This window comes from Leucopleurus acutus (assembly GCF_964270905.1).
Source record: "Leucopleurus acutus genome assembly, chromosome: 15".
Classification (NCBI taxonomy): Eukaryota; Metazoa; Chordata; class Mammalia; order Artiodactyla; family Delphinidae; genus Leucopleurus; species Leucopleurus acutus.
Genome location: NC_139157.1, coordinates 32677150 through 32697111, shown reverse-complemented (window position 1 = coordinate 32697111; position 19962 = coordinate 32677150). Strand labels below are relative to the sequence as shown.

Sequence of the window (19962 nt, the reverse complement as noted above, 5' to 3'; positions counted from 1 at the left end):
TCTCTTATTATTCTGACTGGAGGCTCTATGCCCACTTCATAGCATTCCAGCAAAAGCAGATGTAAATCAGGCAGCAAGTTTGTCACATTCCACTCGGCTGCTGCAAGCTAGGCTGGAAGGGACTGCTATAATGAACTTGTCTTCCAGAACTTCTGTTTATATAGCCTACATCACCATCTCTGGCAAAGGAGGAAAACACCAAGAAAGGACAATGTTTTCCTCAGTATTCATTTAGCAATTGCCAGTCGCTCTTCCCCAAAGCCCAAAGCATATTGATATTGGCACAAAAGGTTCATCTGTCTCTCTTAACGACCCAGCTCTCTAGCCCGCCTGCACTGGCTATTCCAGCCTGCTTGCCACTTCAGTGCCTACTGGCACACAGACTTAGGGAAACACCCAGTAATTTCATTCTGATATAAAACATGTAACTAAAGAAATCTCCACAGAACAGTAAAAATCAAGTGCTTTTATAGACATAAATATATAGACACGTATGTGTCTATACACACGCATGCACACACTTATATATGCACATACGTGTGTGTGTATATATCTTAAGGCAGGGGTGCAGGAGAGAAGTTCTGAGAAAAGTATGAAAGGAAGGATAAAGATACTAGATGCTCCAAGACTCCAAAATGTCCCGTACACAGTAATTTTGGACTAACCTTTGATTTTTATAGGAAGGTTGGGAACACTTCCCAGGCCTCCACAGTCTACCTGATACTCTTCCTCCACTACTTCCAATCCAAACACAACACAAGTAATGCCATGAACACTCCAGGTGCCAGGTCTTAAGGACATAAACAAAAGAAAAGTCCCAAGCGGGACTCAGGCAGCCACCAACAACCTCTGCTATAGTTTTTAAGTAACAGCACACTGAGGATTAAATCTGTGACCTTAATTTAGAAATGTTTCCTTTTTGTAAATCCATGAAATAGCTTTAAATTCTTTCTTGGTAAGTACTAATAAAGTCTTACTATTTATTTTCATCCATGCCTTGAATTTCTAATCCATTTCTGAAATAACAGATACAGAAAAAGGAATGAAAGGAGAGTTGTAATCAATGACCCCCCCCCAAAAAAATCTTAACTTAAAAAAAAAAAAAGTTTTTCTAAACTTTCTGAAAAGCAATCCATTTATGAGCTAAGAACTTCAGATCTGAAAATGAGGTTCCAAATTCACTGGCTCCCCTTACTAGCTGTGTGGCCTTGGGAAAGTAACTTTACATCTGTAAACCTCACTTCTCTCATTTGTAGAATGGGTTAAGAACAATATTTACTACATAGAGCTCCTGAGTTTATTAAATTAGGTAAATATCTCTGCATAGTACCTGGCACATGGTAAGCATTTGGGAAAACTGACTATGTACAGAGATGTTAGAACAGATAGACATAGACAAGTATTTAAAAAAAAATCAAAGGCCAACTATATGCTCAGTCTTATGTAATCATCTATTTGGGTACTTTATATGAGTATCTGAATAGAATTTGCTTACCAGAATTGAAGATGAATGTTTTAAAAGGACTTATCTGTTTGTTATACTAATAAATGAGAAAATACAAGAGAACGGGTCCAACTTACCATCTTTTCCTTGGTATTTGTTTTCGTCTGTTCTGACTGATTGTGATTCTGCACCATCTGGAGGCTAAAGATAGAACATGGGCCATTTAGTCATCTCCACCTCACAACCAGAGAAACGGTACTGTGAAATAACTCTATTACTAACCTTCAGAGTACAAGAAATGCACTCAGAATTATATCAATCACAGAAAAAAAGGACTACAGGTATAATCAACAAGCAATCATCCAATAAACATGTGATCACCCACAACTTGTAAGACACACTGCTAAGCCCTGTGGGGAATAAGGGCAACATCAAGAGTGTCCCTGCCATCAAGAACACCGCTATAAATTGAAGGGAAAAGAAAACATATCAAAAAGTTAACAATATCCATTAACAGATGAGTAGATAAACAAAATGTGAGCCACCCACACAATGAAATATTATTCTGCAATAAAAGGAAACAAAGTACAGGTACATGCTACAACATGGATGAACCTTGAAAACATTATACTAAGTGAAAGGAATCAGTCACAAGGACCACATATTGTGTGATTTCATTTCTACGAAATCTTCCGAATAGGAAAGTCATAGAGACAGAAAGTAAATTAGTGGTTGCCTAGTGGGTAAGGAGAGGAATATGAGGAATGACTGCTAATGGGTATGGGTTTCCTTTTGGAGATGATGAAAAGGTGCTAAAATGGATGGTGAGGATGGTTGTGAATCTGTGACTACACAAAAAACCTCTGGATTGTAAACTTTAAGTGGGCGACTTGGTGAATTATCTCTCAATAACGCTGTTATAAAATAAAATTATAAGTTGACATGTAGGTAATAAAATAGAATTCTTCATATTTTTTTAAAAAGCTAGTAATAAATGTGAGATCAACTAAAACTAAATTACCAAGCAGGTGATAAGAGCTTAGATAGTCAAAGGAACTCCTTTTTCGAGGGGTTGGGGAAGTGACACCTGAAGAATGCAGCCCTCCAAGGGTTTATGGACACAGGAAAACATGGCTGGCTCCTCTCACCAGTAAGTGTGTCCAGGCTGTACCTCCTCCTTTCCAAGTAAGGCTTCAGGAGGAATTCAGGAATCAGGAAGGGGAGTCTAGGTCAATCCTACACAGAGGTCTATTTGAATGAACTGTCTTTAAAATACTCATTCCATTGGATTTTCCTCTCTATACAAAAGAGGATAGCCTTTGTAGTCCCCTCCCCACATACTTCAACTCAGGTGTTAGCAGAGGAGAACTCCCCTCTCCACCTGCAGTCCAAGAAGAGTCTAGAAAAGCACCGGGGCAGGTACGCAGAGGTGCTCTACTTAGAGGTTAGAGGTACCCAGGTCAGTGTAGAGCGACTACCAATCACAGAAGTGGTACAAGAGTCGTGGCACTACGTCAGTCCCCCTCAGGCAGGGCAATACCATCCTCCTCCCTCCGCCCACGAGCCTGCAGAAGGCCAGCACTCCACGGCACAGGGCACACAGTGAGTAATTCTAATCTTACATAGGAACACGTATTTTGGAGCATGTGGTTGGAATTGTTTTCCTAAGCAATTGAAGATAACAGTGCAGATGGTATTCATTTCTGTATTATATTTCCCAGTGTCAGCAAGGGCTTCATGAGGAAGCATTTCAAACGGAAGAGCTGAATACGGACAGTCATCTCTCAGTATCTGTGAGAGACTGGTTCCAGGACACCCCCCACCCCTGCCCTTGCGGATCAACGTTGGAGGATGCTCAAGTCCCTTATAAAAAATGGCACAGTATCGTCGGCCCTCCGTATCCACAGGTGCAGAACCCAGGGATATGGAGGGCCCACTGTACTTATTTGAGAATAGAAGAACTGCAAGTAAAGATAGCTGGCCCATGTCTGCTTGAGGGATGGGGGACATATTTCTAATGGGTGGCAGTGTTTCGATTCAAGGCATAAAGTGTAAGCAAGTTAACATTATTTTAATTTACTTGTGCTATTTCTCTCTTATTGACTCCATCAGATGATACAACTCACCAGTTACCTTGAACTCAAACCATGTGGTTTAGACATTACCAAGAATTTGCTGGAAAATGTTGCTTGAAGCATTGAGTAGCAACATCCTCTTAGAGACTGGCAGGAATCCCACAGTATATGGTTTGCTTAGGCTCAGCTCTCTGCGCCCCCCCCCCTTTTGTTTCCTCTTAACTCCCTCAGGGAGAGCTCTTTAATTGGGAAGGAAATGTCATAATACTATATTTCCTTACTATTCATTTTTCTACAGCTAGAAACCAAGTCCAGTCCTTCAACCCCAGTGGATGTCCCAAATAACGACTGGGTGGTATGCAAGCACGTAACTGCCTCACAGCAGCCAGAGACCTACCTAGAGCAATCCAGTCACCCCAAAACTCCTATAAAATGGACTGGATTTGATCTACAATTGACCATGCAAATAGAGCAGGAACCTGCAGCTATAAAGGATTTCTTGGAAGAATGAAATGTCTACAAAAAGCAAAAAACCTCTATATGACAGAAAGATACCTTAAATATAAGTCCATTTAGTCCCTCATTCTTTAAAGATTTTTGTTACCCTTTATTTATAGTGTAAATACATCTCATGTATTTACTGAGACGACTAATATCAGAATCACATATGTAAACCCAAACGTAGCAGGATGCACAGTGGTTAGAAGCACTTATTTAGAGTCTGACAAATCTGGGTTTACTATCTACAGGACCACTGAGCAAGTGACTTAAAGTCTATGAGCCTGTAGAACGGAAACGATGATACCTCACTCACAGGACAGCTCTAAGGATGAAATGGGATATCGCATGGAAAGTAGTCGGCACAGTAGGTGTTCAGTAGTGGCAGCAGCAAATATAACTGCTATTATTATCACTGCAATCATCGTTCAACATCCGTTCTGTTTGTTCTCACTCCAATCATCCAACTGGGTCTTCTAGACCAGAGTTATTCCAACTTCATCAGAGAACAGTCCAGAGTATAGATCAACTTTGACCCTAAGAACATCATTAAGTTCAGCTGACCTTTTTTTCCTCTTTGTAGCAAGACTGTCTTGTTGAAGGAGCAGATGATATCAATTTACATTTTGTGCAAGCTCTTGAGGTCCTCCTGGACAAGCCACTAGCAGCCTACCAACTGGCTGTACTGAGCCGCACTGTTCTACGCCATACAGATCTCCTACTTGTACCATGCCTCCCCTGACAGCCATCAGCCCCAGGGTCTCTACCAGACTCCAACAGCTTCCACTAATAAATTCATCATCTTAGCAAATATCTACTCAAATCTTCCATGTGCTAGGCACTAGATGCAAAGGGGAAGTTATTTCATGTTCAGGGTTCCTGTTTTATAATTCAGCTACAACTAGCTCCTTCACATTCCACTTCCATTCATCCCCACATGAGTCTAGAAAAAAAGCAAATTTTCCTAAAAGAGTTAACATAGAAGGAAGAATCCTCTACCTCTGACTTTTCTGTAAGTAACAATTAGCAGCCACATTGTCTAGGAGGTTGGGGCCATTCCTAACGCTCCAAGGACACCTAACACAGGGACTGTCACAGAGAAATGTAACTTGTTTCATTTTCTGCCCCATCAGTATAACTTCTAGAAGGACAGGGGTCAAGTCCCCCTTGATCATGGAGAGCACGGAGCTTTAGCGCCTTGCATATACATGCCCATTAAGTTTTTAATGATCTGAATTAAACTGGATGGGTTCAATTGATTCTAAGCAATTATTCCTTCGCTTTATCAAAAAAGAAAACCTACCTCCCTTTCTTTTGACCCTCTCTGTTGAGCAAATATGTCTCTGACGTCAGGAACCTGGTACTGTTTGTTTTTTTTCCTCAAGGTCTGGGAGACAGTCTCTACTCGTTTCTGAACAGCTGCCGCCTGCGTCCGGGTCAGTGTTGATAAAAACACCATGCTTTCTTGGGGATCTCCAGCAGCCTCTCCAAAGAGATTGGACAAACCGGCCTCCTTAAGCCACTCTTCTTCCAGTTCTCCCTCTAAGACAATAGAGAAGAATGGTATTTAAATCACAAGATATGAGAACGTTTACATTTTTTTAAGCTGTTTAAAAACCCTTACTGAAACCCTTATATCACAACCAAACCGCAGTGCTAAGAATCATCATCTGAAACTTGGACAACTGCCATAAACTCCAGGCATAAAGATATCAAATTTTAGATCCATTTCATATACACTCAATTAAAAGTTTTAAATGACTTCACATGTGATTAACCTCTATAACTTCCCTGCAGATTAACCAGGGGAAGATAATACTGTTCCCTTTCCAGAGATGAGCAAGCCATGAAAAGATAACTTACTTCCATCAAGTTACAGAAGGAAGTCGATGCTGGGGATGGCCATTAAAGCCCTGTTTCTCTTGGCTTAAATTCAGCACTACCCGAGTCCAACCCTAACTGATGGAAAGGCTTGTTTTCTCTGCTCGCTGTAGCTGACAGGGAGTATGGCAAAGAAGTAAAGAGCATCTGGACATCAGGAACTAACCAATTTCAAATTAATTTTTTAACCCCCCAGGTCAGCCCATCAAAGTCATGTTTTTTACAAATTTTTTTTTAAAGCACACTATTTTCAGCAAAAATACCAAAATAGCTTATTATAGGAAACCAATTAAACAACTGAATCCATTCAAAACACGGAAAGGAAGTAAACAGTAAAGCAAATGTTGTATACGATCTATTGACGATTTGGGTCTTCCCTGGCAGTCCAGTGGTTAAGACTCTGTGCTCCCACTGCAGGGGCACGGGTTCGATCCCTGATCAGGGAACTAAGATCCCATATGCCAGGCAGCGCGGCCAAAAAAAAAAAGGAAGATCTGTTGATGATTAACAGAAAACCTGAATGATAACTAGAATAGATTCACTCCAAGCTCCATGTTTATAGAGGAAATTGAAAGATCAAGGATTTGAGACACAAAAGACCTGTGTCCTTACCCCATTTCTGCACCTTGATGGCCATGTCACTTTGGCCGGGTCACTTAGCCTCAAGCTGACTCTGTTTTCTCATCTGTAAACTAAACCACAGCTGCCCTGGGTGCCTCATAACCACATGTGAGAATGTCACATGGGAAGAACTCTGCAGAGCTCTATTATAGTCCATATCACATGATGGAGCCCTGACTGGTGTGCCCATCTATCCCTCTCTACTATCTAAACTCCATGAGGGCAGAAATAAAGTATTAATAACCTTGGCTTCAAGAAACATAAGGCAGTGCCAGGCATTCTGCATGCCAGACAACAAAAACTGTTTACTGACATAAAAAGTCAGCCATGATTATTAACGCTGTTAAGGTAGAACTCGGTATACGTGTATCAAACCAAATGGCCAGAAAAAAGCTGATATTGCCATGATAAGGGAAGTAAACAAGATTACAGTATAGAGTCACTTGTTCCATTAAAAAGTAGAGGTAAAATTCAAACAATTTAAAGTCAAAAAGAAGGCATGGGTGTATGGAAACAGTCCCAATTCTTCTTGATAATCACAACACTATGAATCCATTTTAGTCTTGGAGAATTATGAAATAGCTAAGGACACATGGCTATGTAACAGGCTCGAGCGCCGCTTTCTGCAGAATGTTTTCTCCTTACTCAGCAGGCCACTGGTATGCTGCTGCCATCTTGAAACATTGAGACAGAAAGGTTGGGAGACACTATTACCACAAAAAGCTCAACTGGATTGGTAAAGTGAGAAAGAATGAGAGTAAAATGAAAGAGAACCCAAATAAAAGAATGAGTTGGTTATAATTTTCTTTTACAAATCAGTGTTAAATTAAGGAAAATCTCTAACTTCTCTTTTTCAAGTATTATCGGTTGCTTTTTTTTCAACAAATGGTATAGCAAAGGAGAAAAGCCTATTTATGTATTGATAGATTTCAGTATTAAACAACTTGATGCTAAGTCATTTAGCATTATTAAGAAGTCTTCTGTTGAGAGCCTCCCTGGTGGCCTAGTGGTTAAGAATCTGCCTGCCAATGCAGGGGACCAGGGTTCGAGCCCTGGTCTGGGAAGATCCCACATGCCGCGGAGTAACAAAGACCGTGCGCCACAACTACTGAGCCTGCGCTCTAGAGTCCGCGAGCCACAACTACTGAAGCCCGCGCACCTAGAGCCCGTGCTCCGCAACAAGAGAAGCCACCGCAGTGAGAAGCCCACGCACCGCAACGAAGAGTAGTCCCCACTCCCGCAACCAGAGAAAGCCCGCACACAGCAACAAAGACCCAACACAGTCAAAAATAAATAAATTTATATATATAAAAAAAAGAAGTCTTCTGTTGAAAAACAGGTCACTACTAGCAGTGGGTCCCAAGGTACTAACTGTGGCTCTTACTTTCTTGGCATTTGTATCAATTTATACACCAAAGACTGACTTACAAACTTATAGGTGGCACAAGGCATAGAAAGAATGCTAATATAATAGATGCCAGAGTTGGGCATCAGAAACCTAGTGTCTAATTTAATAGATTAGCAAAAAAAAACAAAAACAAAAAACCATGAAATTTAAGGGGGAAAAAAAGTGAAGTTTTACATGCTTCTTCCAGAATATCAAATACAGTAGTGGAGACTGTGGGAAATGCGGCTAGAAAGAGACTTGAGTGAAATTATGAACCAAATACAAGAAGTAAATGTGGAGGCTAAGAATGCTAATACCATCTTCCACGGTCCAAATCTGTACCCTGAGCCTAGCTGGCTAAACTGTGGCACTGCTGCCAATCTGGAGGATGATACTTTGAAAGATAAGATGACCAGTACTGGGACAGGTCTGCAAATCACCAACAACGATGGATTTATGTGAATCTTTCCTTCTAGAAAAAGTTGCTCGGCTAGCAACAAGACAACTATCCTCAACCACTTGAAAGGCTATCATGCAAAAAATAAAACAGACTTGTTCTGATCTTCCAGAAGACAGATCTACAATAAGTGAGTAAAAGGTAGTGTAGAGCAGATTGTAAATCAATAAAATAAAGAACACCGAAACAGCTCAAGCTGACGGAAAAGCAGCATCTATACTCATATCATCAGCATCTATACTCACTAGAGGCCAAATGGCCATGTGGCTAGGATATCAAAGAAGGAATTTAAATAAAGCTTAGATGATTTCAAAATTCTAGTCTAACTCTAAGAGTCTATGATACAGCAAGCGTAGCCAACAAGATTCTAGCCACATCCAAAACTAAGCGAATTTACTTATGCCACTCATATTTGTCAGCTGCATCTATAAATCTGCCACAATTAAGTCATTTTCAAGTTGAAAGGCAGCTACCATTCATCTTTTTCTGGTTTTCCTAGCTTTAATATTTTTTTTCCTCCTCTTCCTTTCCATGTATTCATTTCCCATCTATACATATTAAAAAAGAGAGAGAGAGAAAAAGAAAAAAAGAGAAAAAAGTTTTGTTAATTTCATTATTACCATCAGGCTCTTTGACAACCACCACCTCTTGATCTTCTTGTCTGTTCTCACTGGATTTCTTGATATTTTCTAGCTCGGTCCAATAATCTTCCATAGATAGTTCATCCAAAGAATCCTGGGAACTTGATCGATCAAATGGAGGTCTTTCTATAACTTTGGTGATTTCCTGGTTCATGGTATACTGGCCATATCTGCGACTATAAATTCAAAAGAAAACACGGTTCATCTTAGTACATGAGGAAGTAGTACAATTTCTAAAATATCACAGTACTGAGCTGGAGAATTTGGAAACTCAAGTTCTCCTAAACAAAACCAAAGAAATGTGTATTTTGAAACTGTTTATCTTGAGAGGCTACTGATTATAATACACTTGTAGAATGAACAGTTTTATCCTCTATGGAAAAGCATGGCAAAGAACAAACAGCAATGTGATAAATATTTTTCCATTTCCATTTCACTTAAATTATTTTAAGGCTTCTTTAAACCTGAAAATTTGTTCTTAGAAAGCAACAGGTTAAATCTTGATTAGAGGTTAATTAAATTGGGATTGAATTTTACACAGTATTTCATATTTATCATTGATACCTAAAAATCCAACTCAATCACCCCTTACATAGCAAATATCCACAATCAATGAATGAGGCACCATTTGAATTTTCATTTTGTTTTTTGGAACCAAAACATCAATAGAAGGATGGTATATTAAGTTTGCTGTTACACTCTATTTTAGAAAGCAACTTTTAATATTTACACTTATAAATGTACCCATTACTTACATATATTTTAAAACATGGTAAAAAATGTATTTATTGGCAATTCTGAATAAGCAGTTAGGAATTACCTTGTAAACATTTGGTTAAATATAATCTATGAAGAAAAGGATAAGTGAATAAATTTTTTAATGACTTCAACTGTATTTTTTTTCTTTGTAAGTCATATCCTACCTACTACTAACATTGAATTAAAGTGCCTAATAATAAAAAAAAACCATATAGAATAGAAATATTAAATTGCTTCATTATTGTTTATATTGAGATAGAGAGGGAAAAGCCTTATTACTTGAAGAAGGAAATTTTTCAGCTATGGTTTTTCCCCTTTATATTCAATAATTTTTCAGAAATACAATTTGAGTGGAGACAATAACTGGTGAATGAGTGTTTTGTTACTCTAATATCAAATTGCTTTTTTATCTCCCAAGAAGACATTAGGAAGTAATACTCTGCTAGACTGGTTTTACTTACTGCACATAGAGAAAATAAAAAGAAATGCAACAAAACAAAATTCTTTAACAGTGTGTGAACATTTTCACATTTAAACTGGCCTTTCCTGTAGTTATTTAAAATAGTAGGATTTAATACAGCATAAGGAAGAAGGTCACTAAACTCTGGTCGAATCTACCCAGCAGTTTAATTCCAACTGACTTAGTAAAAGTCAAAGAACTTAATTACCTATTGCTGCAAATAAATGCAATATAACTGACTACTTAACTGTAATGCGCTAATCGGCCAGTTTTATCCCTTTAAAGATGGTTCTCTCTGCCTTGATTACATACTTTATTAATGCTGGTGGCATGAATGATGGAACAATCCCTATAATCTCACCCCAGCAGCAATCCTGGCCTGGTGATGGGTGGGCGTTAGAATGAGGGCCAACGGGAGGAAGTCTAGACATGTTTGTGTGAATCTCTTTCCTCTAGCCTCCATTGTCCATTGTTTGCTGCCCCCCATCCCTTAATTCAAAGGACACTTCCTCCCTCCCTGCCCCAACTCCTGTTTACATCCTTGTATCCCACCCTGTGGCCATGATACCACCCGGTGTTCTCAGTTTAGGGTTTACACTCCTGATTCTTAAGTTACAATGTGAACGAGAAAGCTCTCTTCTCTTAAAAATGAAAAGTAAATTATATCTTTCATTTCTGTGATCACCAGCTCAACTGATCTCTGGTTCATATTCCTTAATCCTGCTTTATCAGGATAGCTAAAGCTAATTTACAGTGTTTGCCAGATTCATTTTTGGTTTATTTCATGTCAAATATATAGACGCCCTTCCTTGCCTTTGTTTTACCTCTCATTATAATGTAAGATTGTCTACTTTACTGCTATTTTCGACAACCCTTAGCCCCACGGGGGATCATGATGAGAACTGTGGAATGTGTGAAGTATAATGACTAATGCCAAATAATTTGGTTTATCTGCTCACAGGAAAGTGGTGCTGTTGAACGAAAAGTACATTAAGCCTTTCACTCCTGAAGGAATGTGTTTATTCTGGCAAGAATTTTCCAGTAAATTTCCATGAAGATAAGAGCATGTGCAGAAAAATGCAAGGGCACTGAGCAACAGCGTTGTTATGTAAATATACCTTCTATAGCAAGCCCTGCTTTCAAAACACGCATAAAGCGAAAATCTAATCGCTTAGTGCTGATGAATCAACTCAATATTTTGACTTTAATAAGATTCAAAAGCTGAACAGGTTTGTTGTAACAACCTGAAGACACTGAGTCATGAAAAGGAGGATTTTTTTTTTCTTTTTTTGGATCACTGGCAAATGTTGCAAGAAAACAATTTTTTTAAATATTAGGGGATGGAGTGTAGGTAGGAGGCAACCGTCCAGTGACAGTCCCCTCCTTAGTCAGCTGCCGAATAGTTTATATTTTCTCTAAAAATGTGACTGAACATTCTTTATTCACAGTTTACATCAATAAACATGTCATGACACTGCTTTTCTTCTTAGAATAGTCTCACTTTTGTACTCCAGACAGGCCATGGCTAAAAGTCTGGCCCTTCTTAAAACTGTCCTGGTAAGAGGCCAGTTAACTAGTTTCCTCTCTTCTGTTTTTAGGAGTATTGTTTTACGACACCATGTTCATTCTGCAAATTGGGCTCAAAAACATAAAAGCAACATCTGCTAGACATAATGAAGTATGCAGCAGAAATATTCTGTATTTCCAAAAGATCCCAGGCAACACATGGTGCTCAAATCAGAGAAACACACGCTTTGCCCCACAGGCAACTACTAATTACCTCCGCCTGACTTACCAGCAAATGATGGTTCTCTGTTCGCTTTTCCTCACTCCCCATCCAGAATCCCATGTGCTAACCATCCATGACCACTCTTCCAAAACTCCCCCATTTCTCACCTTTTACAACTGTAACTACAGAACTAGACACTGTCCTCTAAGAGAAGATGCTTCCTAGTCCACTCTACAGTCTTGCTCTAATACATCACAGTATTATCACTTGGGCTTTTTTCCCATGGGCACTATAGCATCACCAGCAAATACTCAACTTTACAGACTCCCCATGGGCCTTCATGGTGTGTTATCTTGCTGACATGTCCTCGTGCTGTGTTGATAAAAACTGGAGTTTTGTTTCCTTATATTTTCCCCAGGTATATTTTATCCCATTTTTCTGTAATATTTTTTCCACCTGGCCAGTGAATTTCAAATGTACTGATATCATCAGGGTGTTAGTGATACCTGTTATTTTTTTTTGTCGTAGAGGATCTTAAAGTGATCTGACACAAGCTGTCCTCCACAAGGAGTTAAGAGTTTGCCATGCACCATGCTGTGGTCCACTAGAAGAAAATTTCTTGATTCGTCCTAGCACCAATGCAGTCAGTGAAACAACAGGAAAACACATAGGACTAGGATTCCTAAGTACCAAATGGTTCCAGCTCAACTTTTTTTCATGATCCTTGGAAAATCACTTCTCTGATTCTAACATTTTCCTATCTATAAAATGGAAAGAATGCCAACAGCCTTCACTGCTTTGTCTGTTGTGAGTTATCAAATAAGAATTCCTATTAAAGTGTCTCAGAGGTAACCAAGAAGAAGGCACTCAAGTTAGCATCATTGCTAACATTTGTGTAACTGCTAACTACAGATAACTGCCACTCCCATAGTTTAATAAGGTCACCTTTGCCCTCTTCTAAGGTTCAGAGAAATTACTTATCCTCTAGGGACAGTCATTCTTAAACCTTTGGTCTCAGACCTCCTTTACACACTTAAAAATTTTCAAGGGCTTGCTTCCAGAGTGTTTTTGAGATAGATATATCCACTGATATGGACACTATTAGATATTAAAACCAAAAAAAATGTAAACACTAATTAATTTAAGAATAAGAAGAATAAATATCTTAAATAACATTTGGGGCAGGGGGGAAGCCCTATGTTTTCCAAACCAAGACAAAAAAATAGTGAGATAAGTAGCATTGTTTTACATTTTTGAAACTGTCTTTAATGTCTGGCTTAATAGAAAACATCTGGATTTTCACATCTGCCTCTGCATTTACTCTTCTGAGATATTGTAAGTCATGTAGTTTCTGGGAAACTCTACTGTATTCTCAGGAGAGAATGAGAATGAAAAAGGCCAGTAACATCTCGGTGTTATTATGAAAATAGTTTTGATCTCCCAGACCCCTGAAAGGGTCTCAAGAGCCTCAGGTGTTCCACGACCACACTTTGAAAACACTGCTCCAGGATTTCTCAAAAACACCAATGGATCTGAAAAAGCACTTCTCAATTCTGTGGGCAACACTCCAGAAAGCCTTACTGAAAGAAACAGACATGCTTTCCTAATGACCTTTGACCTACTTCTTTGTTTATTTTAGTTTAGTTTTACAGCCTTTCATCAAGACTGGGACTTATTCCAATGATATATCCATATTTAATTCATACTACAATGACAAAGAATAAAAGCATTATTTAAAAACCCCTACCTTGCCAATATCTTCCATCATTTGCTTTTTTTTTTTTATAATTTTATTTATTTTATTTATTTATTTTTGGCTGTGTTGGGTCTTCGTTGCTGTGTGCGGGCTTTCCCTAGTTGGGGTGAGCGGGGGCTACTCTTCCTTGCGGTGCGCGGGCTTCCCACTGCAGTGGCTTCTCTTGTTGCAGAGCACGGGCTCTAGGTGCCCAGGCTTCAGTAGTTGTGGCATGTGGGCTCAATAGTTGTGGCGCACGGGTTTAGTTGCTCTGCAGCATGTGGGATCTTCCCAGACCAGGGCTCGAACCTGTGTCTCCTGCGTTGGCAGGCAGATTCTTAAGCACTGCACCACCAGGGAAGTCCCCCATCATTTGCTTTCATCCGCCATGTACAATGGGCAGAAATCCTGTCTAAGCTTCCCCTTTTGCCTGGTGTATTTGAAAATATGTATTTTCTTTAATGCTCCTTTGTCATGGATCTGTACCTCTTCCTACAATTATCTCAAGGCATTTATTTGGAACTTGGACATTTCTTTGAACTCATATTTAACAATCTGATCCAATCTCTACTTTTTGTACCCTGCCCCATCAAGAATCACATTACTACACTTATATTCAGTCTGTCTCCTGGTCCTGCTCCTTCCAGGGCATTTCTGTGGCCCCAAGTCTGCTTTCGTGAAGTCCTTTGACGCTAGGACTTGGTTTTGTTTATTTGGTTTCTTTTCTTACAAGATCCTTACACGTACACTCTCATGCTCCTTATTCTACTTTTACTTCCAACACGGGAAAAGAAGTGACTGGGTTGAGAGACATAAGAGAATAAGGTTATTTTTGTTTTGTTTTTTTGTTCTGTTTTTAATGTGCCCAAAAAAAAAGTTCTTATTGAGATCATTACTTATCAAACCATAATGACCAAGTATATTTTAGATAAAGCCATATTTATTGAAGTGTAAATTTTAGAACGGTATTAGACCTTAGAGATTTAAACCTATCCCATCATTTTCTAGATGAGGTAATGAGGTGTCAGGGTTAAGTCTTCTTCAAAATCTCAGCAAAGTGATGGTTGAACCAAAATTAGTGTCCTCATTTCTTTTTCGGTCTATTATACCAAATAGACTAGAAAGGGCAGAATTTACTTTTTTCACGTCTGATGCTCCAGTCTTTGTGAGTTTATATCGCACACAGCAAAACCAAGAGTGATCTTGTTCGCACAGTCTATAATTAACATTTTAAAATGACCACTACCCTTATCTGGAGAAAAATACATTTAACGGTCAAACCATACCTCTTTAAAATGCATGAGAATTCTTTTCCAATGCATTTTATAAAGAGTGTTTTGTGCCATGCTGGGGCACAACTTCAAATATACCCATTTTTTAAAAAGCTTTGTTTTGAAGATGTTTAAAATTTTTTAAATGTTTTAAAAATTCACTCTGTCTCTCCAGCTACATTATCTCTAGGCTGCGGGTAAAAAAAGTGTTTCTGATGTGTAGATCTTTCTCTTTTGTCAGTGATATTAAAGAAGTAATCACTGCCATCGTCAGATGGTGAAGCTATTAATACTCGTAATGGCCTGTCCATAAGCCTACACTGAATTTGAATGACTATGAAGAGCTGCAGCCTATGAATGACCCAAGTCATTTTTCCCTGGGAAGTGAATGCCTACTATTGTTTAGCTGAAAGCAGTAATTATTAGAAGTGGCTCTGACACCAGAAAGAAAGAACACTGACAGTGCCTTAAGGCAGTAAGAAGTTGATTGGAAAGCAATCCCACACTCTCCCCACTCCCAGGCAGCCTCCGGAGCCCAGGGAAAGGATTCCTCACATCTTCGACCTGACCCAATTGCTATTATTTTTAAAATATATTAGTTAGTTTTCACATTTCAAGTAAACTTACTTTTACCCTTTGCATATTTTACCCCTTTCATGTGGGGGAAGGATAAAACTTACCCATTATTTCTTTCAGCTTTCTTTTTCTTTAAAAATAAACATCACTTAACATACGTCTAGCACATTGCTGTAGTCTTCACAGAGCGTCCGCCCAATTTTGACACACAGCAAAACAATGAGCAAATGAACTGATGATTCTCTATTTACTTAACTTTGCCTAAGTAAAGCTGAGAAGAGAAGCCCATTAGTGACGCTGCTGAGAGAGAGCTATGAAAACTTGGCTTTCTCACTTTTACAGAAAACTATGGTAGAACCAATTCATATGTGAACATCACTAAAAGAATAGGGGAGGGAACACTCTTGCACTGTTGGTGGGAATGTAAATTGATACAGCCACTATGGAAAACAGCATGGAGGTTCCTTAAAAAACTACAAATAGACTACCATATGACCCAGGAATCCCACTACTGGGCATATACCCTGAGAAAACCATAATTCAAAAAGAGCCATGTACCAAAATGTTCATTGCAGCTCTATTTACAATAGCCAGGTCATGGAAGCAGCCTAAGTGTCCATCAACAGATGAATGGATTAAGAAGATGTGGCACATATATACAATGGAATATTACTCAGCCATAAAAAGAAACGAAACTGAGTTATTTGTAGTGAGGTGGATGGACCTAGAGTCTGTCATACAGAGTGAAGTCAGAAAGAGAAAAACAAATTCCGTATGCTAACACATATATATGGAATTTAAGAAAAAAAAATGTCATGAAGAGCCTAGGGGTAAGACAGGAATAAAGACACAGACCTACTAGAGAATGGACTTGAGGATATAGGTAGGGGGAAGGGTAAGCTGTGACAAAGCGAGAGAGAGGCATGGACATATATACACTACCAAACGTAAGGTAGATAGCTAGTGGGAAGCAGCCGCATAGCACAGGGAGATCAGCTAGGTGGTTTGTGACCACCTAGAGGGGTGGGATAGGGAGGGTGGGAGGGGGGGAGACGCAAGAGGGAAGCGATATGGGAACATATGTATACGTATAACTGACTCACTTTGTTATCAAGCAGGAACTAACACACCATTGTAAAGCAATTATACTCCAATAAAGATGTTAAAAAAAAAGAATAGGGGTATAGGCAGCAGCGACTACCACCAAGTCTAGTAGAAAGAAAGGAGAAAAGGCACAAGACAGAAGGGCATGTGGGAGAGTCATGAGGCAGCCAAAGCAAATTGGAAAAACTCCCTTCCCTTTTAAGTATAGACGTAGGGTATGTAAAGGGGAAGTTATGGGCTAACACCGGCCACCAGACATCGGTCTTTCTTATTTTCGAGCTTTGGTTCTGGGTAGAAGTGAGATCCTCTTTGTTTTGAGCTCCCCCAATCTCTCTCAGGAGGCAGTTTTTCCTCCTCCATTAGCATCAAGACTCAACAACAAGTAGCCAAATGGTAGCCAGGGATCTGAATGTCTAAGTCATTTTCCAAGACGAGGGTAAAGAGATCAGCAGTGGGACTTGACATGAAATATCAAGACCTTGGAAGACTGGTTCAAAGCATATTGAACTGAGTTTGCAATATGCACTCCACTCAATTCTCCATCGCCAGGACTTGTGTCTACCTGACACTTGGATGTACCTGACACAGCTCTTCTCCAGAACTCTCTCCTTTCCTTGTTCTGGTTAGTTTCAAGCCATCTGGAGATTCAACACCAGCAGCCACTTTGCATTCGGAGCATAGGCTCTCCAGCTGGATCTGTTTTCCAGCTGTCATTACTCAATTTCATATCTTGGTGTCTTTCTCCATGGGGGTTGGAATAAAGAAAGACATATCCACGCTCCTTCAGTCTCCCCACGATCCTGACCACATCCCGCACTGTGATCCTCATGCTTGTATCTCTACCACTCCACTGTATGTTCCTTGCTGCAAGGATCTGCAGAGTTTTTTGTTTGTTTGTTTGGGGGTTTTTGTTTGTTTTTTCATCTGGGTATCCCTGGGTTTAGCCATCCATTTGCCATAGCAGATGCTTGGGAACTGTTCAATTATTAATTACTGATTTATGGCTGCTTCTGAAACAACAACATCCTTTTAATTTCTAAGGTGTTTCTCATTTAATTGCACAAAACTACAAAGGAATGAAACAAGGACATGAAAAGTAGACAGTAAAGAAATCAGTCATCAGGAAACCCTAAAAGGTAATTAATAGGTAATTGTTCTATGCCTCTGTAACTCTTGGGTGTTTAATTTGAAAGCAGCCTTCCTTATGAGGGAATAAAAACATACAAAAGAAAGGGCCAATTTCATATCATACTGTACCTAATATTAAGTCACAAACAAGCGCTGGCATACATTTTGTTAAGCCCACCACATTCCCTGGTTTCATCCTGTCAACTTGATCTCTAAAATAAATTTTAAAATATTTGTTGAATGCCTGGTGTATGTTGGGCACCTTATCAGAGATGTCTGTTCAACCAACCTACTCAAGCCTTTATCTTGAAATAGATTATAAATGACACTGAAACTAGGCATGCGTGGAATTTTCCAGTTCCTCACTGAACCAGCGGCCCAGACAGCTCTCCAGCATGGGCCTCTGGGTCATGACCTATGCTTTAGCGTTGTCTCCAGCCCTGCTGTGGTTCACCATTCCTTCCTCAGAAAGAATTTCCTTTCCTCTCTGTCACTACCCACTCACCTCCAGCTCACCCTCCACCCGAACAACCATTTGCATAGATTCAGCTCAACAATTTGAGGTTGCCTCCACAGCCCATCCTGCGATCCCTCCTTCTGCCCCTGACTGTTTGTCACAGTCCTCCTGGATTTGTCTGCAGCTCACTCACTGGTCCAAAATTGAGGCTGTTCTTTCCCGAGATGGAGTCTAGCTCTCTCACCACAATCGTCTAATGCCTGGTTCTTGTTTCACAATAGTCATGAGGCTTCAAAGGTAGCTATCAGCACCCCAAATTGTCATCAACCTTTTATCTTTTTCTTTTTTTTTTGCTTTTGACAAATCAAATTTTTGTCTTTTTGGTTTCAGGGCTGTGCTTTTTTCTTTCTGAGGAATCCATCGAGTTCTCAACACATTTTCAGAGGCGAAATGAAGAAAGGGATTCACTAATGAAGACCAAAAGTCTTCCCCATCTTCTCTAATATGCTTGAACTCGTCATTCACAAAGTCCCCATCATGCCTTCTATTAGCTTAGAATCTCAGCATTACAGTTCACCAATATGCCTTAAAAATACATTAATACAAACAGATAAATTTTCATCAATGTGCAACTCGCTCACATACAAGACATAACAATATACTTCAGGATCTGGGATCCAGGATAGATGTTTAACTGCTGGCCATTCTGGGCGCTGACTGACTAAATATTGACAAATTACAGTTTTCTGATATCCCCCTCCAATTCATAAAGTAGGTTGCTATTGATTCATAATACCTACCACCATATAGGTACTAACAAAATATATGTCGATAAAACACAAAACTATGAACATTAATATTTTTTAAATTTAATATTGGAATAGTGTTGAATAACATATTGGTTTTACTTATTTCTATGGGCCAACCTCTTGCCCTTCTGTAAGACTTTATATACATAGTAACATCGATTTTCCTATGCCAATAAAAACATGGACACAAGGCAAAGTTGGATTTAAAAAAAAAACCTTTTGATAATAACTGAAGCTAAATGCATGGGCACATACTTTGGAAAAGATGCGGGCATTATTATTAAACTCTTTTTGGTTCTTTGTGATTATTTATTACAATAAGGTAGAGAAATCATCTATCTCAGTGGGGCTCCAGACAGCATAAGGAACGCTATGGACAAACACTGGAAAGAAAATGTTAAAAGTGAAAGGATGTCTGTGTTTATGTTACACAATGAAAAGGGAGAGGATACACACTTCTACATCATTTCAAAGTAATGCTGGTGAGTAGTAAGAGCAGAACAATTTAAAACAGCAGCAACAGTGTGGCAAATACCTGGGTAGGAAAACAGAAAGCTACTTCACTTAGGCTGCAAAGTGTAATTTTATGGATAGCTCCAAGTGACCTTCAAAGGTTATAATGCTCCACCGATAAGTACTGAAGGCCAGGAAGTATTTTTATAAGCCAGGTCCTAAAAGTCAGCTCTACTGAGGAGATGGAGGGGGGTGGTGAAGAAATAATTTCCGGCTTTTCAAATAATTTAGCCAAGCTTAGAAACAATCCATCTGTAACATTTTCCACTAAATGTCTTCAGGAGTCAGTTACAAAGTAGACGATGTGAATATTACAGGATAAATTTTCCTTTGTAAATGAGATTATCTGAGACCTCTTTTTTCTTAGTATGCTTTAGAATCTGAGCTGACCCAACACAAGTCAGATATGAACGTAAG

At 39.3% G+C, this 19962-nt stretch overlaps 1 protein-coding gene across 3 annotated transcripts in view; it reads right to left on the bottom strand.

Annotated features, from left to right (window-relative positions):
• ARHGAP18 (Rho GTPase activating protein 18) overlaps nucleotides 1–19962 on the bottom strand; it is a 139076-nt gene that overhangs the window by 50197 nt on the left and 68917 nt on the right. For all 3 annotated transcript variants that reach the window (XM_082855708.1, XM_082855709.1, XM_082855707.1), the window contains exons 2-4: nucleotides 8984–9180; nucleotides 5321–5559; nucleotides 1582–1645 (exon numbers count right to left, since the gene is read on the bottom strand). In XM_082855708.1, the coding sequence (XP_082711834.1) occupies nucleotides 1582–1645; nucleotides 5321–5559; nucleotides 8984–9180 (500 nt within the window). The remainder of the gene's footprint in view (nucleotides 1–1581; nucleotides 1646–5320; nucleotides 5560–8983; nucleotides 9181–19962) is intronic.